The 26,230-nt window shown below is 40.5% G+C and overlaps 1 protein-coding gene across 10 annotated transcripts in view; it reads left to right on the top strand.

The window, feature by feature from the left end:
- The window catches only part of MAGI2 (membrane associated guanylate kinase, WW and PDZ domain containing 2), a 546,118-nt gene that overhangs the window by 428,192 nt on the left and 91,696 nt on the right, over positions 1–26,230 (top strand). For all 10 annotated transcript variants that reach the window (XR_011854944.1, XM_072147252.1, XM_072147245.1 and 7 more), the window contains one exon: positions 15,994–16,635. Coding sequence is in view for 9 of the 10 variants with exons in the window: in XM_072147252.1 (XP_072003353.1) it covers positions 15,994–16,635 (642 nt within the window). In the remaining variant the exon portion in view is untranslated. The remainder of the gene's footprint in view (positions 1–15,993; positions 16,636–26,230) is intronic.

The raw sequence follows: 26,230 nt of genomic DNA, 5'->3' as shown, positions 1-26,230 counted from the left end.
ATCATTTAGGACGATGGTATGGTCAGCTACGTACTCCCTCACCATCTTTCTGTAAAGATCAGCCCTACTCTGCCGAGACTGGGGACAGGTGACAGTGTCTTGCTGGGGTGACATAAAGCTGGCAAAAGCCTTGTAAAGCGTACCCTTGCCAGTGCTGGACAAGCTGCCTGCTCGCCTACTCTCCCTCGCTACTTGTCCCGCAGAACTACGCACTCTGCCGCTAGCGCTGTCAGAAGGGAAATACTGTTTCAGCTTGTGCACCAGGGCCTGCTGGTATTCATGCATTCTCACACTCCTTTCCTCTCCAGGGATGAGAGTGGAAAGATTTTGCTTGTACCGTGGGTCCAGGAGAGTGAACACCCAGTAATCGGTGCTGGAATAAATTCTTTGAACGCGAGGGTCACGGGATAGGCAGCCTAGCATGAAATCTGCCATATGCGCCAGAGTACCAACGCGTAAGAATTCACTCCCCTCACTGGCCTGACTGTCCATTTCCTCCTCCTCCAACTCCTCCAACTCCTCTTCTTCTGCCCATACACGCTGAACAGTGAAGGACTCAACAATGGTCCCCTCTTGTGTCTCGCCAACATTCTCCTCCTCATCCTCCTCCACCTCCACCTCCTCCGATATGCGCTGAGAAACAGACCTAAGGGTGCTTTGGCTATCAACAAGGGAATCTTCTTCCCCCGTCTCTTGTGACGAGCGCAAAGCTTCCGACTTCATGCTGATCAGAGAGTTTTTTAACAGGCCAAGCAGCGGGATGGTGAGGCTGATGATGGCGGCATCGCCACTGACCATCTGTGTTGACTCCTCAAAGTTACTCAGCACCTGACAGATATCAGACATCCACGTCCACTCCTCATTGTAGACTTGAGGAAGCTGACTGACCTGACTACCAGTTCTGGTGGAAGTTGACATCTGGCAGTCTACAATGGCTCGGCGCTGCTGGTAAACTCTGGATAACATGGTCAGTGTTGAATTCCACCTCGTGGGCACGTCGCACAACAGTCGGTGAGCGGGCAGTTGGAGGCGGCGCTGCGCTGCCCTGAGAGTGGCAGCATCTGTGCTGGACTTCCTGAAATGCGCACAGATGCGGCGCACCTTCGTGAGCAAATCAGACAGATTGGGGTATGTCTTGAGGAAACGCTGAACTATCAGATTTAACACATGGGCCAGGCATGGCACATGTGTCAGTCTGCCGAGTTGCAGAGCCGCCACCAGGTTACGGCCGTTGTCACACACAACCATGCCTGGCTTCAGGTTCAGCGGTGCCAGCCACAGATCAGTCTGCGCCGTGATGCCCTGTAATAGTTCTTGGGCGGTGTGCCTTTTATCGCCTAGGCTCAGCAGTTTGAGCACCGCCTGCTGTCGCTTAGCGACGGCACTGCTGCTGTGCCTAGAGCTACCGACTGATGGCGCCATGCCCACGGATGGTAGTTCGGAGGAGGAGGTGGAGGAGGGGTGGGAGGAGGAGGAGGCATAGTAGGCCTGAAACACCTGGACCGAGGTAGGCCCCGCAATCCTTGGCGTTGGCAGTATATGACCAGCCGCATTGTCAGACTCGGTCCCAGCCTCCACCAAGTTAACCCAATGTGCCGTCAGCGATATATAGTGGCCCTGCCCGGCAGCACTCGTCCACGTGTCCGTGGTCAGGTGGACCTTGTCAGAAACGGCGTTGGTCAGGGCACGGATGATGTTGTCTGACACGTGCTGGTGCAGGGCTGGGACGGCACATCGGGAAAAGTAGTGGCGGCTGGGGACCGAATACCGAGGGGCGGCCGCCGCCATGAGGTTGCGAAAGGCCTTGGTCTCTACTAGCCTATAGGGCAGAATCTCCAGGCTGAGCAATCTGGAGATGTGGACATTAAGGGCTTGGGCATGCGGTTGGGTTGCACTATATTTGCGTTTCCGCTCCAGCGTCTGGGGTATGGAGAGCTGAACGCTGGTGGATGCTGTGGAGGATCGTGGAGGCGACGATGGGGTTTTTGTGCCAGGGTCCTGGGCAGGGGTCTGACTATCAGCTGAAACAGGGGAAGGAGCAGTGGTGTGCACGGCCGGAGGTGAACGGGCTTGGTGCCACTGAGTGGGGTGTTTAGCATTCATATGCCTGCGCATACTGGTGGTAGTTAAGCTAGTAGTGGTGGAACCCCTGCTGATCCTGGTTTGGCAAAGGTTGCACACCACAGTCCGTCGGTCATCCGGTGTTTCCTTAAAGAACCTCCAGACTTCTGAAAATCTAGCCCTCGCCGCGGGAGCCCTCGCCACGGGAGCTTCACTACGTGACACATTTGGCGCTGATGCACCTGCTCTGGCCCTGCCTCTCCTTCTGGCCCCACCACTGCCTCTTCCAACCTGTTCTGGTCGAGGACTCTCCTCCGTCTCAGAAGCACTGTGTTCACCCGGCCTATCAACCCAGCTTGGGTCTGTCACCTCATCATCCTCCGATCCCTCAGTCTGCTCCCCCCTCGGACTTCCTGCCCTGACAACAACTTCCCCACTGTCTGACAACCGTGTCTCCTCATCGTCGGACACCTCTTCCACTACGTCAAGAAGGTCATCATCACCCACAGACTGCGACTGGTGGAAAACCTGGGCATCGGAAAATTGCTCAGCAGCAACCGGACAAGTGGTTTGTGACTGTGGGAAGGGTCCAGAAAACAGTTCCTCAGAGTATGCTGGTTCAAATGCCAAATTTTCCTGGGAGGGGGCAGACTGGGGGGAAGGAGGCTGAGGTGCAGGAGCTGGAGGAGTGCCGATTTCGGTGACATGGGTGGACTGCGTGGAAGACTGACTGGTGGACAAATTGCTCGAAGCATTGTCGGCAATCCACGACATCACCTGTTCGCACTGTTCTGGCCTCAACAGTGCTCTACCACGAGTCCCAGTAACTTCAGACATGAACCTAGGGAGTGTAGCTCTGCGGCGTTCCCCTGCTCCCTCATAAGCAGGTGGTGTCTCACCCCGCCCAGGACCACGGCCTCTGACCCCTGCAGTAGTTGGACGCCCACGTCCCCGCCCTCGTCCTCTACCCCTAACCCTCGGGTTAAACATTTTGAAAATGAGAGTTATAACTTGAATTTTTTTTTTAACTTTTTTTTGTTTTTTTTTTGTTTTTTTTTGTGTTTTTTAGTTTTTAAAACCAAACGATGCTATCCTATTGCTATGGCTATTTTCTAGCCAAGTATGAAAGCACACTGCTATGCCAGATGAGATGACGCTGAGTTATGAAAAAAATAAACGTAAAATAAAAAAGGAAATGGCAGACTGTGCCTAATTGAAATACAACCCCGGGCCCTAATAAATTTTCCCACTTCGGTCTTTGCGATGGATATGTGCGTCACTAAGCGCAAAACACAGTGGTTGCAAGTCTCACTCCAAATTGCTCACAATTTGCTAGTAGATGCACTGCAGCAAGTACAGCCACCAGCAGATCAACCAGAAATCAAATATATATAACGCTACTGTAGGCGTAAGTAAGCCGTTTGGATTCTCCTATGGCTATTTTCTAGCCAAGTATGAAAGCACACTACTATGCCAGATGAGATGACGCTGAGTTATGAAAAAAATAAACGTAAAATAAAAAAGGAAATGGCAGACTGTGCCTAATTGAAATACAACCCCGGGCCCTAATAAATTTTCCCACTTCGGTCTTTGCGATGGATATATGCGTCACTAAGCGCAAAACACAGCGGTCGCAAGTCTCACTCCAAATTGCTCACAATTTGCTAGTAGATGCACTGCAGCAAGGACAGCCACCAGCAGATCAACCAGAAATCAAATATATATAATGCTACTGTAGGCGTAAGTAAGCCGTTTGGATTCTCCTATGGCTATTTTCTAGCCAAGTATGAAAGCACACTACTATGCAAGATGAGATGACACTGAGTTATTAAAAAAATAAACGTAAAATAAAAAGAAACTGGCAGACTGTGCCTAATTGAAATCAAACCCCTAATAAATTTTCCCACTTTGGTGTTTGAGGTGGATATGTGTGTCACTAAGAGCTAAACACAACGGTAGCAAGTCCCCCTGCAAATTCCTCACAATATGGTACTAGCTGCACTACTAGTGCCAGCAAGCCCAGCCACAAGCAAATAAAAAAAAAAGTATAACGTTATTGTAGCCCTAAGAAGGGCTGTTGGGTTCTTGTTGAATCACTCCTGCCTAACACTATTCTAATAGAACACCCTATCGCTTTCCCTAACCAGCAGCAGCTCTCTCCCTAGCGGCATCCAGACACAGAATGATCGGAGCAGCGCGGGCAGCGGCTAGTCTATCCCAGGGTCACCTGATCTGGCCAGCCAACCACTGCTATCGACGTGTAAGGGTACCACGTCATGCTGGGTGGAGTGCAGAGTCTCCTGGCTTGTGATTGGCTCTGTTTCTGGCCGCCAAAAAGCAAAACGGCGGGAGCTGCCATTTTCTCGAGCGGGCGAAGTATTCGTCCGAGCAACGAGCAGTTACGAGTACGCTAATGCTCGATCGAGCATCAAGCTCGGACGAGTATGTTCGCTCATCTCTACTCATATTCAAAGTTTGTCTTATGTATGTTAGATGTATGAATACTGCCAGTACTGCTGTAGAGGTTAAAGGATTAAAGGTCATGCGTCAGTCCTCAGACCACTATACGGCCGCACACTATGAGCTTTCTTGTCCCAGAAGGGAACCGCTTCTAAAGATAATGCACAACAGGCGTAAACACCAACTTGTTGCAAACAGTTACCTCAAGTGAATGCTTGTTTTAAACTTTAAAACTTTAAGCTAAGTAGCAGCTATTATTTAAGCAAAATCCCATTTATTCTCTCTCTGTAAATAGCATTCTTATTGAAATCCACAGGCAGAAATTGTGTTCAGGCACATTCTAAAAAGTTTTCTGCAGATTTTGTCTAACCAATCCCCAGGAACTTTATACAGCAATTTATGTTCCTGATCTTTATGCTGGGTTTGCAACATTTTTTTAGTCATCCACAGTTCGCTACAACAAATATGTTTTTGTTATTGTTTTTTATTTATATTAAGTGTTGCTGAATCTGTAAATGGTGATCTAAAATAAATATGTGCCCAAATTGATATTTTTTTTGCAGTTTCAGCTTCCCAAAAGAAATGAATAAAAGCAGCTTAATGTTCAGAGAATATGGTATGAATTTAATAAAAGGTTTTTCACACAAGATATTGAAACCAGGGAAAACATGCACATATAAATGGTTTCAGAGGGAGGAGCTTATGTTTTTGGAATCTGCAGCCTTGACAATTTCATATCAGGGTAATGATGTATGTACAGAGTAGACAAGAGCGGTTTTAAGACCCCTAAGATCTACCATTCTATATGCTTATTAGGATGTGGCTGTAAAATAGAATGCCTGTCTGTCACAGCATAATGCATTGGACTATATGAGTAGAAATGTAGTAGTTAAATGTTATATGTAGGCATGTGCATATGAATGACCCCTAGGAGAACACCAAGGGTAGCATGTAAATGAACTAAAGGGACTAACTGGTGGGCGCTGTTTTGGTGATCCTATCTTTACTAGACTCAAAAACCCTTTACTTTTTGCAAAAATCAATTTATATGATAATCAACATCACCTGGCTCTCTTCTTGCGTATGTGGTGTTCCTCACTGCAACTGTGCAAGAACCTGGAAGCGGCTGCATGGACAACAGAGCTTGGTGTTGGAACAGCCGACTACACGAGAAGAACACAACGCACATGTGCAAGAAGTGCCTAGAGGCGGGTGATGTCACCAACTGTCGGAGGCGCAGGAGCAAGAGGCACACCTAATTATAAGCTGGGATAGCTCTGTGACTTATCCAGATCTGTGACTTATCCAGAGCGCCAAACCCTCATTTCGTATAAAGTTGGTTTCAAGATATGTTCCAGGATCACCAGTACAGCACCCTCGAGTAAGTCCCTTTAGTTAAAAAAGATTACTTAGTAGTACATAATGTTTTTTTAAATAAATGAAATTAAAAAGTAAAAAAAATATATTTTCCCCCAAAAACTAAATAGTTCAAGAATGTCTAAAAAAGTTATAAAATGTGATCAAAAGGCTTTATTGCCACCAATAAAGCTAGGTCTTCCCGCAAAAAAAAAAAAACTTTATATAATTCTGCTGACAAAAAGGTCATGGAAGGCTGTGATTCAAAACAATTTTACAGTTTTAATTTGAAAAATAAATTTACAAAATTATATATATATATATATATATATATATATATATATATATATATATATATATATATATATAGTGTGTGTATACCATGTTGCTTAGGCCATCAGTTACAGTATAGATGGCAGAATATTTTTTTTCTCTTTCTTCTTAGAAATAGTTGAAAGAAATTAGTAAATGAGAAATATGTACTGTGCAATGATGCTATTAAACAATGGAAAAGCAAAAGACTTGCACTGAAAAAAGGGTTTACAGTATCTACAGTATCAGAGCTAGTTGAGATGGTGCATTTATATTCTAGTGCAGCATTCTATCATTCCTTAAAGCTTTTCAAGGTACTTTTTTATGCTTTGTACTTGAGAAGTAAAATTTTATTTCTTTGGTGAAACCAATGAATAGAACATTCATCTTACTGTATAATAAATTACAATATGTCGGGTTATGAAGACCAGAGCTAAATTGTTATTGCTCATCAGCAGCAACCTGGGTCCCATGACTGATTTCACGATGAGTTGATTTGTGACATAAGAGACCTAGCACTTTCAATAAGCATAATTTGTAAGCGCATCCAGCTTTTCAGAGGTTTCTGGTTGTGAATGATGGGACTCAACAAAAGGTATTAAATCCAGAGGAACCTGAGCTCTTTAGCAGCCAACAACTGCTATTTAATTATAAGTGTAAAGAACGTGTGAATCACTGTTCTGGCACTCAGCACAATGATCTCACAAATCGTTTCAAGTCTTACCTTTTTAATGTGATAATATATGTCCAATTGTTTACCGATGTCTAATAAGGTCACTTAAAAATCAGGTATTAGTGAAACTTGCTTATACAGTACATGCTTAATAGCGTACCCTATGCATTATTTGACATAACATTTTACTTTTTGTGTCTATATACAGTACATTAAAAGTGAAAGCCCTGTCGTCTGTCCACCCTAGTGTCAGCAACACACTCGTGTGCAACAATTAAACTAGAGTGTGTGCCGGGTCGTTGTGTATGCCACAGTAGCCTATACAACCAGGAATAATAGAGGTAATAGGTGCACTGGTCTGGCTCTATACACAGCACACATTGGTTACACAACATTCCTACTTGTATTGTGATTAAACACTGAATAATAAAGGACTGTCCCTGAAGTGTAAATGCACTTATTAATAAATAATTCCCAATACATATCTAATGTAAAAAACAAAAATAGGGTCAGTTGGCACACTGAAGGTTTTCTCTTCCAACCCTCACCCAATCAGTTGTTTTATTTTTATTCTTTTTTATTATTTATTTATTTTTTTAATTAATAGTACCGTAATAATTTTTATATAGGGGCATCATGTTCTGTACCACTTTACAAAATATAGGGGACATGTACAAATAAAATAAGACAGTACAGAGTAATAACACCGTCATATGGAACAATAGAAGTGAGGGCCCTGCTTGCAAGAGCTTACACTCTATTAAACCAATAGACAAGCATCTGTGTAAATAAAAAGATATTTTTTAACCTGCCTATTTTCCTCTTACACCTCTTCCATTTACCTACTAAATTGCAATTTTTTGCTGGTGTACACCTAGGGAGGTTTACACTCAGGCACTATAGTTGTAATGCTTTGTGTATTATGACACAATTGACATGGTTTGCGACAGATGCCAGCATGCGTACACATTGGGCCTTACCATTAATGTAAATATTAGACCAGTATTATTGCATTGGTTATTTTATTATTTTATGCATGGAGCTGTTATGTGGCCAATGTATATTAGAGTACTATTGGAGTACCAGTATTGTCTAACACTTCTCCTTAATAGTATAGATACTATTTGGAAGAACCGGCATTGTATAGCACTTCTCCTTAATAGTATAGATAGGAGTATGCTGAAAAATAAAAAGACAGAGAAAAAAGCGCTACCTAGTGCACAATTACCTTTGTAAATTGAGGAAGTTAGAAATCAAGGAATACTAACCTTCTTGAGTTGTGCTTAATAACAGGCACAACTCTGAAATACATCCTGTGTGATCGCAGCCTCATCCTTTTCCCTGTGCTGTATGTGGCCTCAGGGATGTGTAGTAGCGATAAATTAACCTAGAGTAAGTCGCTGAGGTACCCCAAGGAGTGTAAAATGGAGGTATTAGAAATGGCACTGATCCAAAATATTTTCAAAATGGTGTCTGTTTATTGGGAAGATAAAAATGGTGCACAACACAGACTACACGTTTCGCACTTCAAGTTGAGTGCTTCTTCAGGTCTGTGTATATGGTGGAGCTGAGATAAGATTAGGCGATCAGGCAGTCAGGCAGTGTGCCAAGATGGTTCAACAACTTACCTTAGGTTAATTTACCGCTAATAGTATAGATATATTGTGGACCTATTGAAAAAACATTGTGTATAGTTGTATGTGTATGATTTACATCCTTTTATATGTTGGTTTGTTTATAGTAATAATATGTATTATGTTTATATGTATAATAATAAATAAGGTTACAGTATGAACCTCAAATTGGATAACTCCTAGAAATGTAAAACTTTTACACTTAGTGCTATACATAACTCAAGCTGAATGATATTTCCCTGTTTAAGCCATACATTTCTTACACACAAGGTGTCCTCTGCTCTCAGCATTTTGTTAGACATTGACACATGCCAATTTCTTTTGTATAGCATGTGAAAAAGAAATCTATCTGAATTGCATAGGGGAATGCAAGTTATCTTGCTCTGCTTTCCAATAAAACATGCTGTTAAACCAAGTACTGGCACATTGGAAAGATGGAGCCATGGGGAGAAATAGCAATTGTTCCGATTCTGTCTTCATTTACACTTGGGAAGTTTTCAGCTGGATTTCTGCCAGGCATGATAATATTTCATTAGAGAAGGGAAGAGAAGGAGACGTTATGTCTTTGTTATTTTGGCTTCATTTTCACAATGTGGACAAAAACCCATGAAAGCAATGTGAACGGGTATTAAGATGTTTTGTATACTAATATATCTTTATAATTCAGATACTCCGTCTTTTCTTGTCTGCATGTGTTGGAATTAACGACTTTTATTTTCTATACTGTCTCGCACAAAAATGAAAAACAAAAGACAGCTGATCATTACATATTCAGATTTGGGCTGCCATATCCTAACTTGGAAAGTCCTTTTTATATTTTTAAATGTGGCCATCAGAGCTAGAATAGCCATAGCAGTTCAGGTATACTCACTTTCATCTAACTGTCATTTTCTATAAGATATGTAATAAATTATGTCAGTTTTATGACAAGTGTATATTGATCTTGTATAAATTGGTATCGATATTAAGCATAAATCATATTATGTGGTTACAAACCCGGGCGTTTCTACACTATGGGGCAGATTTACTTACCCGGTCCATTTGCGATCCAACGGCGCGTTCTCTGCAGTGGATTCGTTGGCGCTGCTGCGCTGAAGTTCCCCGAGGCCTGCCGAAATGCACTCAAGTTCACCGGCTTATTCCTAGTGACGGTAAGCGCGAGTCCCGCAACACTTTTTTTTTTTAAATGCGGCGGTTTTTCCGAATCCGTCGGGTTTTTGTTCGGCCACGCCCCCTGATTTCCATCGTGTGCATGCCAGCACCGATGCGGCACAAGCCGATCGCGTACGTGAAAATCCCAGGGGAAATCGGCGCAAATCGGAAATATTCGGGTAACATGTCGGGATAACGCAAATCGGGCCCTTAGTAAATTACCCCTATATCTTTATCGATGGATTTACATAAAAATACGAAAAATAATATATGAGAAGATCTAGTTACATTTATATCATCCCATCATTGTACAACACGTTGTGAAATGTTAGGAGGTGAAAGACTTTGTTATTTGACTACTAGTTTAGAGAATGTATGTGTAAATGTGAAATGCCTTGTATCATGTCTAGGCTATTGATAAAGTTTAATGATAGAGTCGTTAGTGCCCCTTTTCAATTTACAAGGGGCCAAGCAAAGTAGTTTAAATTCAGTTTAAGGATAGTCTGTTTGCGTTGGGGAAACAGAACTTAAAGGAAATCTTCAACCAGGAGGATTGTAAACCAAGAGCACTTCCACACTTAACTGCTATGGGGCCTTGTGCCCTTCAGGCTAATTTCATACATTTTTAAAGCCTTTTTTGTATAATCAAGGTCATAAGAAGCTAAAAGTAAAGCAGATCTGTCAGAGTAGGCATACACCATAAGTGTACTTGGTTTACAATCTTTGATAAAACTCTCCCTATATATCTTGATTGAAGAGAGAAACTCTCTCACTTAAAGGAAATCTATCACCAGGATCTAAGATTGTAAACCAACCACACTTACAAGCTGGTGTGTTCCCACTCTGACAGGATCTGCTCTTTTCTTAGCTTCTTATGCCTGTGTTTAAACAAAATAAAGGCATTAAAAAATATGCAAATTTGAGGGGCTTCTTGGTTTACAATCATTGATCCCAGTGTTACATTTCATTTGAGTGAGAGAGTTTCCCTCTTCAATTAAGGTATTAAAGGAGAAGTTTTATCAAGCTCTCTGTGGCTGAAAAACTGACTGAAATGCATGTTTAGGCACTTTTTTGACTTGCATGAAAAAAGTTGGTTCACCAAAAAATGGATTAATTTGGCATATTGAACGAGCTAATAGATGGTGCAAAGTGTAACTCAACAGTCTTACATTACTCTAATTTTTATCATCAGGCATCTTACACAGTGCTCTGGTGCAGCAGGAAACTGGTCTACTCGTACTCTGTAAAGGTCTAATGTGATAAATCTCCCCATTGTTTATTTCTGTATTCTTAAACCATTCTTTAATTTTATTTAATTGTATGGCTTAAAAATTAGCATGCAGGTCAGTGTGATGTACATATAACTATATAAGTCTAGGTTAAGATTCACAAAATGTGTCAAACATACTTGAAGTACTCAAGTATTTGATAAATGTTGACCCCTGCTATGTGGAGGACAAATTTGCTGTAGTATCTAGTTGCCTCCTCCATCAGTGTTTCTGGCAGGCCCCATAAACAACATTTTTGTTAGTTTTACGCCCGCATTCCAGTTTGGATGTGAATGTGCGGAGAATGGAGTGGGCAGGGGTGTGGACACCCTGGGCCGCCATATTTATTATAGTCTCTACATGAAAACCTGCAGAGATTTCATCTAAAAATCTTCCCCAACTATAACCGGTCTGTGATTTAATTCTGGTTGCGTACTGCACATTATAAATGCCAGAGCATTCAATACAACAGTCATAATAAATTTTCCCCCATAATGTTAAGGGCAATAGATTTGGATGAGTTAATTTTAAATTAAGAGAAATATGGAATTTGTCAAATATTGAGGATGAGAGACACCTATCCAAAAAGCTGTTTCATTGTTTGCAACACACTGTAAAATGCTCTTGAATTGCACACAATCCAACAATGATATTGTCCTCTTATTTCCAGTAGATGCTGTTGTGAAATTGTAAATGCTGCGCGTCACATCCAGATTAGTTGAATAAAAGCATATTTTACTAGGTCAAACACATAAGGGAGGGCAAGGCAATTATACCGCCGCTCTGCTGCAGGAGACAGCTACTGTAGATTACTTAGTTTTAAAAGGATGCAAAGTAAATATTTAACAAATAACAGCTACTGGCAGCACTTGAACTATATGCAGAAACATTTTCCTGAGCGTTCATTTTCGGATCTGATAAACATGAAGCTTGTCACTTCTGTTCTGCCTGATGCACTGCAGTTACTTTGTTGCTACGGGAAATTGTCTCCATCAGTATTCAGAGCTTTGAAATGTGTGTGGAAGCTTTAAGCCGCTAACTGTACGCATCCACACTAATCACAGTTAGCTGCATTACCTCATCAGACCGGAGATGCTCGGACAACGCGTTGGTGCATCTAGAGTGTTGTCTCCTGACCGTTGGAGATGAGCCCCTGACAAGTGAACTCCTGCTGTGGACCTTGAATTGTAAGATATGCTAAAGTACTTTTATATCCTTGCATCATCTACTGTGTACCTATTAAATGTACCCCTTTGCCAATCAATCAACCAATAAGTTCTTGCATTGAGACATTTAAAACCAATTCTTATTTCTGTAAGGTTGTCAGATTCACTTGTGTGCGGGGATGTGATTTGAATGGATGGGTTGAATACTTTGATGAAGGGAATTATTTGGGTTGATTACGAGCATGAAAGGGCCTTGTAATGACGGTTTCTTTTATTTGACATTCACAATGTGAGAACATATTGAGATAACTAGTGTGCCCATTGATGTGGAAATGTGTGCACCGCATTGTGCTCAATTAGCAGTGCTTTAGCTATATGAAATATGTTGATCTCTATACACTGTAGTTAGCATACTGAGTGAAGGTGAATTTCTTCAATTTTATTGTTTGCTCATTAAAAATTAACTCCTATGTGACAAAAGCTTTTTGTGCTCTTAGTGCAGTGGCACAGATGTTTAAACATTTGACTTTGATAGAATTTGATGCAATATACAGAAAATGTGTTGTAAATTATTGCCATTTATGAATGTGGATATTCACTGTATACATTTTTGCAGCTAACAACACTCCACTCTGTGTATAAACATAAATGCACTTGAAGTACATAACAATCTGGAGCATATCTACATGAGGACACAATATTGATATATGTAAACATAAGTCTGCCCCTCACTACATCTACTATGGTTTTTATCTGCTGTCTATATGATTATATATATATATATATATGACTCTCAATCTCTATGTTGTATTTTATGAACAAATAGACATGCATCCCTCTGTTGTATTTTAGTTATACAACATAACAATACATACTACATTTTGTTTGTTTTGTCATGGCTGTGTAGGAAATACATGATATTTTATTAAGATTGACTGCGTTTGGTCCTGGTATATCTTTCTACTAACTATTAGCTTTATATTATACTTTTAAAACCTAGAATTTTATTTTATCACACATTCAGTCTTGCTCCAACTATGATGTCTAAATGGCATTATTGTACTGCCTGTGTCACAGAGCAGGTGCCATGCAGGAGCTCAGAGAAGGGGGCCCTGCTGCAGCCATTACATAGTGAATAGTGTCTGCACAATCATGCGTAATATTGACTCCTGAATATGCTAGAGCATGGAGGGTAGAGACATGCTGCTTAGCATGTGTGACAATCAGCAGTGTACATAATAACATAACATATGTAAAAGCGATAGCTACACAAAAGAGCATTGTTAACTCCTTAAAGAGAACCTACCACCACGAATCTACCTATAAAGGTAGATCAAGTGGTAGGTGGATGTAAGGGATGTGAGGATAGCTCTTTTTAGAGCTAATCCTCACGTCCCCACTAACTTTTGGTACACTTTATTGACCTAATATGTAAATTTCGTTATGCGGCTACTGGGGCGTGGAGTAGCCGGCACGAGGCTACACAGCGCGGCTACTCCACGCCACAGTAGCCACATTACTCCTCCTACCCTGTTGCATGCGGCGCACAGCTCCTCGTAGCTGCGCGCCCTCATCCGACAAGCCGGCTACTGCGCATGCGCAGTAGCTCCGGCCTCGGAGCTGGGACTGCTCAGCCGTCGGCCTGCGTTCTGCGCATGCGCAGAACGCCATCATGACGGACGAGGGCGCGCAGCTACCCTAACTCCACGCCCCAGTAGCCGCATAACGAAATTTACATATTAGGTCAATAAAGTGTATAGCCGTATAGCCTAATAATCATGTTATCTTTATTGTACAGGTCGATACAATTATGGGGATACCATACTTTGAATATTTTTTTTTTCGTTTTACTAAATTTGCCAAATTAAATGTGAGGTAATATTATCATTTTTGCATTGCCGTCTTCTAAGTGGAATAACATTTCTAATTTTTTGGCTATGGAGCTGGTTGATGGCTTACTTTTTGCGGGACATGTTTTACTTTGCAACAGTATCATTCTGGAGTACATATGTTTTTTTGATCACTTTTTATTGCATTTTTTGTGGGATTCAATATGTAAAAATCATAATTTTTTTATTAACGGCGTTCATCGTGCAGGTTCAATAATTATTTACTTTTATTCTATGGGTTGTTACGGATGTGGTGATACTATGCATGTGGGGTTTGTGTTATGATTTAGACTTTTTTTAGCATTATATATCTCTTTATATGTAATAAGGATTATGGCCCTTTTTTTATTGATTTATTACTTTATTTTTTATTGAAAAACTTTTTTTTTTTAATTATTTCCACTATGGGACATGAACAAGCAGTAATCTGATTGCTTGTTCATAATAATACTCTGCATTACTGATGTATTGCAGGGTATTAGCAGTGTCAGCCTATGCACATGCATAGGCTGACACTGTGCCTTAAAGATGACGCCAACTTTCAGGCACTGCCGGCAGGTTAAATGCCATGGCCGTTGTTCTTAAATCTCAACATACCGGTAATTGTTACAGCACTGTTACTTTAACGTCTCCCTGAGGTAAAAGTTGTAAAACCATGTTTGCTTTATATTCTAAGGGACACATTTATGCTGTAAACTGGGTATTCAAGTAGATGTTAACTACTAAAGTTTAATTGGTGGTATGTAAAAAAGCAAATTAAGATTTTCTTGGTTTTTACTGGAATTTACTCTGTAAGGTAAAGATAGAGGAAGAGGTAAAGGGACATGTTTTATAATCATTCTTGTCTGGCTATTTGTGTAAATCTCTCACATCACAGGTATTTTAGTTACCTGGTCTCTTGGTCACTTGAATAGTTGTTCCTTTTACGTTTGTCGTGATCAGGGGTTGGGCTCAAGAAGTGGAGGGAAATGAAAGGATTACCATTCTTCTTCTTCCTATTTGTAAGATGTGCTCTGTATCATGTATCGTTAGACCTTAAAATGACCGCTCGGGAACTAAAATGTTTTTTACACAATTCCTGGTTCTGTGTTGTTCATTAATGCTTGCAAGACACTATAAATGAATTTAGTGCTTGCGTATATATGTGTGGAAAGACATGGCAACTTCTATTATTTTAAAATATCTTCACAAACAGTTCCAAACAGTTTTAATAAAACTACACCTACATCTTTGTAATCAGTGGAGTCCCCACAACCACACAGTCAGACACCTGGTAGATAGATATCTAACCTGTGCATAGGTTAAAAGTTTCACATAATGCAAATCCCCGTAAACTGTTCCATTTAGGGACATGAGGGAGCCAGAGAAAGGGCTCCTGATTACGAGTTCCCTTTAATTGCCTGATGGCCAAATTAAGTTACCTCATTGTAGTGAACAATATAAAATTGAATCCTAGATTAGATACTGACCTCTTCTGTTGCTGTTTTGCTTTCCTTCACTTATGGGGACCCCACTTCTGTCCATCACCCCATCTTTATCACCATAAAAGGATTTCATTTGTGATAAGATTACTTTACAGTGGTGGGTAGGAAGGATGAAATTTGAACTTGATAGTTCTTTATTCTTTTATTGTAAAAATTACTATCAATTCCTACGAATGTTTTACAGTTTACATAACAGACTATACAAATATTGATGTTTCATGAAAAAATGTAATTGAATTTCTTTTCGAGGTTTTACTTAAAGAAGTTAGATATTTATTTTACTTATGGAGGTAGAACAGCCAGGGATTAGTAAGTCCTAGACAACCTTATTAAGTTTACAGGTATCTCGAAATTTCTGACAATTTGGAACACTTGTATCAAGCTATCTATAAGGTCATCTGAAAAAAAAATTTGAGTTTTAGAAATGGCTTTTCTTTTTTTGTGTGCAGACTGAATAGGCAACTCCTCATCGTATTACGTATGATATTGTTATTCTTTTGTTTGAACATTTTATCATTCATTTGTCTTCTCTTTGTAGGTGATGTCATTGTGTATATTAATGAAGTGTGTGTCCTTGGCCACACACATGCAGATGTGGTCAAACTCTTCCAGTCAGTCCCAATTGGTCAAAGTGTAAACTTGGTGCTATGTCGAGGATATCCCCTACCCTATGATCCTGAAGATCCTGCAAGCAGCTTGGTTCCTCCTCTGGCAGTAATAGAAAGACCTCCAGTAGTGGTAAATGGAAGACATAACTATGAGACCTATTTGGACTACATTTCTAGGACGTCTCAATCTGTACCAGATGTAGCAGAACGACCAATGCCTTCTTTGCACTCCATGCCAGCAGATAGTCAGCTTGAAAATACATTTCCACCACCTCCACCTGCACATGATGATAATGTATCAATGGCTTCTTCGGGAGCCACTCAAGCAGAACTTATGACCTTAACCATTGTGAAAGGGGCACAGGGCTTTGGCTTCACAATAGCAGACAGTCCAACTGGGCAAAGAGTGAAGCAAATACTAGACGTTCAGGGATGCCCTGGTTTATTTGAAGGGGACCTTATAGTGGAGATCAATCAGCAGAATGTACAGAATTTGAACCATTTAGAAGTAGTAGAGTTACTCAAAGAATGTCCTGTGGGAAATGAGGCCTCATTGGTAATTCAAAGAGGAGGTAAGTTCAGTGACTTGCTTTTTGGATCTATTTGCATGCAAAATTTAATTTTAGTTTTTTCATGTTTTAGTTTTTGATTTTTAAATGATTATTTCTTGATTTATATATATAACTATACAAATCACATTTCTGTTATTTGTTGACTGTTACATTTTTGATGGGACCAGTGCTGCTTGTGGTCCATTGTTGTGGTTCTTTGATCATAGCCGACAATGTCCTCAGTATTAATTCCATATGGTATATATTTTCAGTTGCCATTTACAATAGTTTTAGAGCTGGTTTCTACATTTGTACTTTGATGTACGATAGATTAGTCTTAATTGAACCAATTTCTCTTACCATTGTGTGTTAAGAAATTACCTCTGTCGTATGTCTCTTTAATTATTTGTATATTCCAAAAAGCTAATTTCCAGTCTAATTATACTGATCGTTAAAAAACAAATTACATTAAGTAAAATGACTTTTCTATTTTTGCAATTCACAAATATTCCTTTCTGTTATCATTTTACAAGTAGGGAGATTTTCATGGAAAATTAAAAGATGAAAGTAATGTTGAACCTATTAAAATGTAATTTACCACTAATTGGTAACATTGTATTTCTGATTAATCTGATAATCAGAGCAATTATGAAAAATGTAGTCTCTGAAGAAAACCTCATCTTACTGCTTTATCTTGTACAACATATAGGCTCACATTTATTAAAGTCCCTGCATCATTTTTGTCTGACTTTGCACGTTCTTTTCAGTGCCAGCTGTTTGCACATATATTTGTAGAGTTCCTTTGTACAAATATCTGTACTATACCAGATGCAACACAAAATACTGTGTTGAAAGGGTTGTTCTCTTGCATTCGGATCACGCACCACATTTACAGTATAATGCAGTGTCCGACAGAATTGTGATGCAGACCCTATGTTAAAGGTGCACCATAAAAAAAGTTGGTGAACTCTGTTGGAGCAGGGCAGGGAGCACCAGATTCATGAACAAAAGGTGTGCCATAATTCATGGATCCGTCGTGCTCTGCACATTTCACGGGCAAACTGCACCTAGTGCATTGTTTTGATTAAATATGTGCCATAGTGTGTCTTAGTGAGATTATTTTATGATTAATGTCAAAGGATATGTAGTTTGTATAAAGCTGAGATACAAAATGCCATGCATTAATATGCAATTTGCATTTATAGATAAATCTTATGAATACAAAATGTGTAATTATTTGTAGAAATTAAGCACATGCTACTGTTTATATATATTCTGTATCTGCTTCACTATGTCTTTCTCTTCACTGCAGTATTGTTTTGATAGGATTATGTCCAACCAACACTTACCATGGTATAAGTCTGTGATGTCAGAGTATAGGCTTTGTAAAGACTTTGTAATCCACTATGGTGGATTTAATATTTAGTTTGTATATGGCTGGTAATAATCTTTTATATCAGCAATAACTTTTTATGTTCCTATGTCTTTTCTAGTGCAAAATGGAGAATTTCAGTATTATTAGAGATGAGCGAGTATACTCGTCCGAGCTTGATGCTCGTTCGAGTATTAAGGTACTCGAAACGGCTCGTTGCTCGGACGAGTATTTCTCCTGCTCGAGATCGAGCATTTAATTAAAAAAACACAGTGAAGAACAATGAAGAATAGAATAAAAACAGTGAACACAGTGACCACAGGATCATTTAAGTGAAAAACACAGTGAAAAACACAGTGAAGAATAGATTACAGATGTTCGGCACATCTGCTTACTTGTCGGGAGATACGCGCGGAACGGTGCGAACAAAATAGTATGTCAAGAACAATATATATGTGTGAAGAACACATTGCAGAACACGGTGAGCAGGACAGAGACAACGAGGAGCAGCACAGAGACACCGGGGAGCAGCACATAGACACCGGGGAGCAGCACGGAGACATGGGGCAGCGGCAGCACGAAGACATGGGGCAGCGGCAGCACGGAGACATGGGGCAGCGGCAGCATGGAGACATCAGGCAGCGGCACGGAGCGGCACGGAGACATCGGGGCACGGAGACATCGGGGCACGGAGACATCGGGGCACGGAGACATCGGGGCACGGAGACATCGGGGCACGGAGACATCGGGGCACGGAGACATCGGGGCACGGAGACAGCGGGGCACGGAGACAGCGGGGCACGGAGACAGCGGGGCACGGAGACAGCGGGGCACGGAGACAGCGGGGAGCGGCGGGGAGCCGCACAGAGACATCAGGCAGCGGCACGGAGTGGCACGGAGACATCGGGGCACGGAGACATCGGGGCACGGAGACATCGGGGCACGGAGACATCGGGGCACGGAGACAGCGGGGCACGGAGACAGCGGGGCACGGAGACAGCGGGGCACGGAGACAGCGGGGCACGGAGACAGCGTATCTCCCGACAAGTAAGCAGATGTGCCGAACATCTGCAATCTATTCTTCACTGTGTTTTTCACTTAAATGATCCTATTCTTCACTGTTCTTCACATCTGCTAACTTGTCGGGAGATAATATACGCGCGGAACAGTGAAGAATAGATTGCAGATGTTTGCATACATCTGCTAACTTATCAGAAGACATTCTTTTTCAATTAATTAACACATTTTATTCCCGAACCATGGTCCCTTTGAAAAATGCTCGAGTCTCCCATTGACTTCAATGGGGCTCGTTATTCGAGACGAGCACTCGAGCATCTGGAAAAGTTCGTCTCGAATAACGAGCACTCGAGCATTTTAGTGCTCGCTCATCTCTAAGTATTATACATTTTAATTTTATAATATGTATAACATATGTATAGATATATATTTATATATAATCACCAAGAAAATGCTACAATCAAATCTGAAATCTGCATGGTATAGGAAGAGGAGCAATTTTTTTTATAGAAGATTAAGTATAACTTGGTCTTTGTTCATTTTCCTGCAGTGGTAATATATTTTTAACACACATGATCATTGCAGTGAGTGACAGGTCTCAGTGATGTTACTGTACTGACACTGCTTTGGTGGCTATATGGTAGGGAAGTCAAGAAAGACAAAACAGTCAGTCAGGGGCGTAACTAGGAGAGGCTGTGCCCCATGCCAAACTTTTGCATGGAATAAATACTAACTATCCAGACACATTATGAAATACAAAGCCTGTCAAACAGCAAATACTATCTACCTACAAGCAGACCATGTAATAAATCAAAAGACAATCTACAATGAATTAATCACCAATAATAAATTTTATTAATAATTCACAGAAATAACACATGTAAGATTACCAGGACTTAAAAACAACCCATAAAAGCAATCCCTGATGGACAAAAAGTACATTGCTATTCCTGATACAATAATCACATAGAAAAAGAAGCACATAGTACAACAATACATGTATCCCGTACTGCACAGTACAATTGTAATCGTAAGTGAGGTATATGCAACATAGTGCAAGTCAACATAAGTAAAAGTCCTAAGTGTATAATTAATTAAAAAAAATAATTTAATTATTAGTGCTAACAGCAGTACCCTCTCAAAATAGGATCCCCGTTGAAGCAATACCCATCTGTAGAGGAACAGAATATGAAGTGCACAGTGCTATAAAGTTCATATGTACCAACCAGGCTGCATCATGATCAGGAAATATGGTGATGTACCACTAGACCCCAACGCGCGTATCGCTGTCGCTTCCTCAGGGGGCAATCACCATTTTTGGTGTTGCATCAATAAAGTATTTATTGTTTATTGTAAGTCTTGCCCTATGTATTGGTGCCAATTACTTGGTTCTGAAGGTTTACATGCTGTAGTCTTTAACCCCTTAAGGACGCAGCCATTTTACAGCTTAAGGCGCAGTCCCATTTTTTGGATTCTGACCTGCGTCTCTTTATATGGTTATAACTTTTGAACACTTTTACTTATCAAAGCGATTCTGAGATTGTTTTTTCCCCACATGTTGCACTTCATTTTAGTGGTAAATTTTGGCTGATAAGTTTTGCGTTTATTTACCAAAAAAGGAAAAGAATGATGAATTTTTAGAAAAATTTGCCATTTTTCGAAATTCTAAATCACCGCGTTTTCAGGCAGATCGATTTACCACCTAAATAAGTTGCCGAATAACATTTCCCATATGTCTACTTTACATTTTTATAATTTTTGAAATGTTTGGATAATTTATTTTGACGTCACGCGGCCTACAAATCGAATAGCGATTTTCCGTATTTTCAGAATTCACTATTTTGGGGATAACTACTGTTTGAAATTAAATTTTACATATTTAACATCACAAACCCCCTATATAACCAACCCATTTTCAAATATGCACCCCACAAACTATCAGAAACAGCATTTACAAAGATTGTTAACCCCTTGAGATCTTCATAGTAATTGAATCAAAATGGTGGTGAAATTTAGAATGGTCAAATTTTGTCTGTTATACGTTCATTTAGCCCTAAAATTTACACATTTCCAAAAGATAAAAAGAGAAAACCCACCATAAAATTTGTTCTACCATTTCTCAGCGATCCCCCACATGTGGACATTACTTGTGTTATGGGGGCCCAGCGAGGCGCAGAAGGGAAGGAGCATCCTGCAGCTGCCAGGATTTTAGTTTTCTCGTTGCCCCCTTGTGAAGGCTATAAAATTTTCGCTTTTCCGTTATTTGGGCCATGTGACGGCATTTTTTTTTTTGCGCAATGAGATGCTTCTTCCAGTATTACCATTTTGGGGTTGGTAACACCTATTGTTGAAAATTTAGGAACTACTTTTGAGGTCATGAGTAGAAAAGCATAAATTCTGTACTGGATTTTTTACTTTTTTTTTTTCGTGTTCACCGTATATCCTAATAATCCTGTTATCTTTATTCTATGGGTCGATACGATTATGGTGATACCAGACATGAATATTTTTTCTTATGTTTTACTAAATTTGCCAAATAAAACCCTAATGTGGGGAAAAATCTATCATTTTTGCATTGCCGTCTTCCAAGTGGCATAACATTGTTACGTTTTTGACTACAGAGCTGGTTGATGGCTTGTTTTTTGCGGGACATGTTGTTCTTTGCAACAGTATCATTCTGGAGTACATATGTTTTGTTGATCACTTTTTATTGCATTTTTAGTGGGATATAATAGGTAAAAATCATAATTTTTTTACGTTTTTTTTTTACGGCGTTCATCATATGGGTTCAATAGTTATTTAGTTTTATTCTATCGATTGTTACGGATGCGGTGATACTATATATGTGGGGTTTGTATTATGATTTAGACTTTTTTGAGCGTTATATGTCTCTTTATATGTTTTGGGGCTTATGGGCATTTTTAGTGATTTATAAAGTTATTTTTTATTGAAAAACATTTTTTTTTACATTTTTGATCCACCATGGGATATGAACAAGCAATCATCTGATTGCTTGTTCATTATAATACTCTGCAATACTCATGCAGATGCATAGGCTGACACTTTGCCTTTAAGATGACGTCACAGACGCCATCTTAAAGGCACCGCCTTCAGGCTTCTCTGGGGTCCCGATCGGACCCCAGAGGTGCCAAAACAGCGATCAGCCCCCCCCCGAAAACGGTGCGGGGGGGCCGATCGTGGGGTAAAGACCCCCAGAAGGCATGTTAAATGCCGCGGTCTCGTTGACCGCGACATTTAACGGGTTAAACGCCCGTGATCGGAGCCCACTCTGACCGCCGGTGTTAGCCGGGGATGTCAACGGTAGATTACCGTTGAAATCCCGCGGCTAACGATGCCGGTTCGGCTGCTATGCAGCGCCGAATCGGCATCGTCTCTGCGCAGTAGCTGTACTGCGCTGAGCGCTATTCGCGGGACTCAGCGCAGTACAGCTACGGCGCAGAACACTAAGGGGTTAAAGGGAACCTACCACCACGATTCTACCTATAAAGGTAGAATGGATGGTAGGTGCATGTATGGGACGTGAGGATAGCCCTTTTTAGAGCTAATCCTCATGTCCCCGCTATCTTTTTGAAATCTTTATTGCCCCAATATGTAAATTTTGTAAAGTGGCTACTTGGGCGTGGAGTAGCCGGACATGAGCATGCACAGAACTCTGGCTTCTCGGACGTGGGTGCGCAGCTACGAGGAAGCTTGGAGTATCCGCAACGGCTATCCTCACGTCCCATACATGCACCTACCACCCGTTCTACCTCTATAGGTAGAATCGTGGTGGTAAGTTCCCTTTAAGTATACCTCACATTTGCGGAGTAATACTGTTTCTGGTGTTTATATGACTTGTAATATTAATTTTCTTAGTAGCTCACAAATTTGTGCCTGTGCATTTGTAGTGGACTTACAGGTGTTGGGTTGAGATTTTACCACTGTAATAATCTCCCTCCCCTTACACACAATTTCTATGTAATGTCACAGTCAATAAGCTTCTCTCAATCATGCCAGGAAAGTAAGTGGAGAAAGAAGCTTGTACTTTTGACTTGTAATGTGGCTGTTAATAAGTGCTAAAGGGAAAATGCAGTAAAACAGGATGAATTTCCCATCATTCATTAGTGAGACCTTGAAACCTCCTCATTTTTTATTATGTGCTGAATGTACAAGGAAGCCCCTGATTTGGATCATGTTTTGGCTATAAACATTTCTTTACAGGGGCAGACCTAACTCTCTTACCCTTTTTAACCCCATTAGGAAGCATTTTTGACTTAAAGAAAATCTACCATTTGATTTCATGAATTATGAAGTAAACATAACCTTGAGAATGCTGTAGTTGCATTGATGTAGAATCATATCATGTTTAATCCCTGTGCTGAGTGTTGCTGAAAAAACAATTATAAATTTCAGGACTGTGGGAAAATTGGATCCACATTACGCACAATACACACTGAGCTTTTTGAACAGCCAAAACAGGACTAATCAACCTGAGCTGGATGACTCTTACACTGCAGCTAGGGGATGGTGCAGCAATAGATTATTCTGCCTGGCAGAGAGAACAGCTAATACATCATCCTCTGGAGGAGTGCATAACTAATGTGAAACAATGAGCACCAAGCCCAGACACAGTAGTGACAGAGCTTCATTATCATAATTGTATCATTTTTTTTTAGCAAAACCACTCAGCACAGGGATTAAACAAGATATGTGCCTGCATCAGTGTAGCTACAGCATTCTAATGGTATGTTTGGTTCATAATGCATCAAATCAAATGGTAGGTTTCCTTTAAGGCTCAGTCTCATTTTTTGTAATCTGACATGAGTCACTTTATATGGTTATCATTTTTGAAAGCTTTAACTCACCAAAGTGATTTTAAGATCGTTTTTTTCATCACATTTTGTACTTCAATTAAGTAGTGAATTATGGTTGATAAGTTTTGAGTTTGTTTATAAAAAAAAGTTTAAATGGCAGAATTTTTGAAAAATTCTGAAATATATCGTTTTCAGACAGTTTTACAACCTGAATTAGTTCCTAAATGTTCTCATACTTTATATGTTTTCATATTTTTTTAAATGTCTGGATATTTTATTTTTATGTCACGTGGCTTACAAATCAAACATTGGTTTTCTGTTTGGGACAAAATAGGTAAAATCATAATTTTTTTTTAACATAATTTTAAAAAATTTACGGCGTTCATTGTGTGGGTTAAATAATGAATAACGGGTTTGTATGGTGATTTTCACTTTTTTATGTTATATGTAGATTTTATAGGTAATTGGTCTTCAGGGACATTTTTATTAATTTATTTTTTAATTTTTATACCCTTTTTTAAAAAAAACTTTTTTACTTGTCCCTCTATAGGACATGAATAAGCAATCATTTGATTGCTTGTTCATTATAATACCCTGCAATACTGATGTATTGTCACTGCCAGCCTATGCAGTTAAAAGGCAAAGACATTGCCTGTTGTTATTTCTGTGACAGGACCTTACAGGCATTTACTTTGGACAGCCTTGGGGCCTTAGATCAGACCCCAGGGTTGCCATATAAACAATCATGCTCCCCAAAAACACTTAGCGGGGTGCCGATCAAGCAGGGAAACTCCATGCAGGCATTTAAATGCCACAGTCGCATTGACAACCGCATTTAATAGGTTAACACCGTGATTGGAGCTTGTATGTATCACATGTAAGATACCGCTAACATCCTGTCTTTCCAATGCCAGGTTAGCTTCAGTGATGAGCTGAACCAGCATTGGCTCCATACATAATATTACTGCATGGAACGCTAAGTTACATCGCTCCATGCAGTAATAGTACATTAAGGAGTGCTAAGGTTAATAATGCAGTCAGCCTTTTTGTTGTCAGATTTAGTGTAAAAGAAATCATCTTACATGTTCTCTTTTAGCCACTTGTAAAAAGTAGTGCTTTTTTGGGAAAATATTTTTTTCTACTGTTCTCAAAATTGATTAATATTAAGGAGCATTATTTTACACGAAAATAAAAAAACCTATCGCATTAACAAATTGTTGCAAAATAACAAAGCCGCTTGGAATTCACTTATAACCTTTTAGTATAACCCATTGGATTTTTTTAACTGTCCTGTGGAAAAAGAAACTTTTTGATAATTCTGCTGTACGGATAGCAGCAAATAAAAAGTAATAAACACAATTCCATGGAAATGAGGAAAAAATTAAAGGGGTTTTCCTAAGAAGGAAAATTCTCAAATTGCAATCCCCTAGTGATGTTAACACAATAAAGATAATTTTTAACCCTTCACAATTTATTCATTCTTATTGCTGTTTTAGCTCCTATCATTCTCTAGGTTGCTCAGTGTAAGATTCCAGGGTGTGGGCGGGGACTCTGTGAGCAGACACATTATGATCCATCTAGTTCTGTGGGGTGACAATGGGGTTTATATACACTTTCATTTAGCTTTTGAACACGGTACTAGCATCTGACACATAAAGGTAGATGAGACAGATCAGAGATTATGAGATCCATTAGATGCCTATTGCACATAATGGGGCAGATTTACTTACCCGGTCCAGTCGCGATCCAGCGGCGCGTTCTCTGCGGTGGATTCGGGTCCGGCCGGGATTCATTAAGGCAGTTCCTCCGACGTCCACCAGGTGGCGCTGCTGCGCTGAAGTTCCCCGGAGGCGCGCTGGAATGCCCTGAAATTCACCGGCCTATACCTGGTGAAGGTAAGTGTAATTTTCGCAACACATTTTTTGTCTTAAATGCGGCAGTTTTTCCGAATCCGTCGGGTTTTCGTTCGGCCACGCTCCCCGATTTCCGTTGCGTGCATGCCAGCGCCGATGCGCCACAATCCGATCGCGTGCGCCAAAATCCCGGGGCAATGCAGGGAAAATCGGCGCAAATCGGAAATATTCGGGTAACACATCGGGAAAACGCGAATCGGGCCCTTAGTAAATGACCCCCAATTACACAGTCAGCACTTCTACATTTCTGCTCTTCCACAACACACTAGATATGCTGTGCCTTCCTGCTGTGCTTCCCCAGATAAACAACTTAGCTGTGTGTAGATTGTAGCTTCTTTTCTGGCTGCTGCCTCAGGAACTCAGATTGTGTATCAGTCAGTCAGAAATCCAAAATGGCGTCCCGACCCTCAGAAGCTGGGGCAACTGAAATTGTGTACACCAGGCCTGATAGAGACAGGTTGGACTTACATCTGTGAAATTCAGTATTTTTGTTGATGAAT

Source organism: Engystomops pustulosus, chromosome 4 (assembly GCF_040894005.1).
Source record: "Engystomops pustulosus chromosome 4, aEngPut4.maternal, whole genome shotgun sequence".
In the NCBI taxonomy this organism is placed as follows: domain Eukaryota; kingdom Metazoa; phylum Chordata; class Amphibia; order Anura; family Leptodactylidae; genus Engystomops; species Engystomops pustulosus.
Note: the sequence above shows the minus strand (reverse complement) of the source record. Positions and strands in the feature narration are given on the sequence as shown.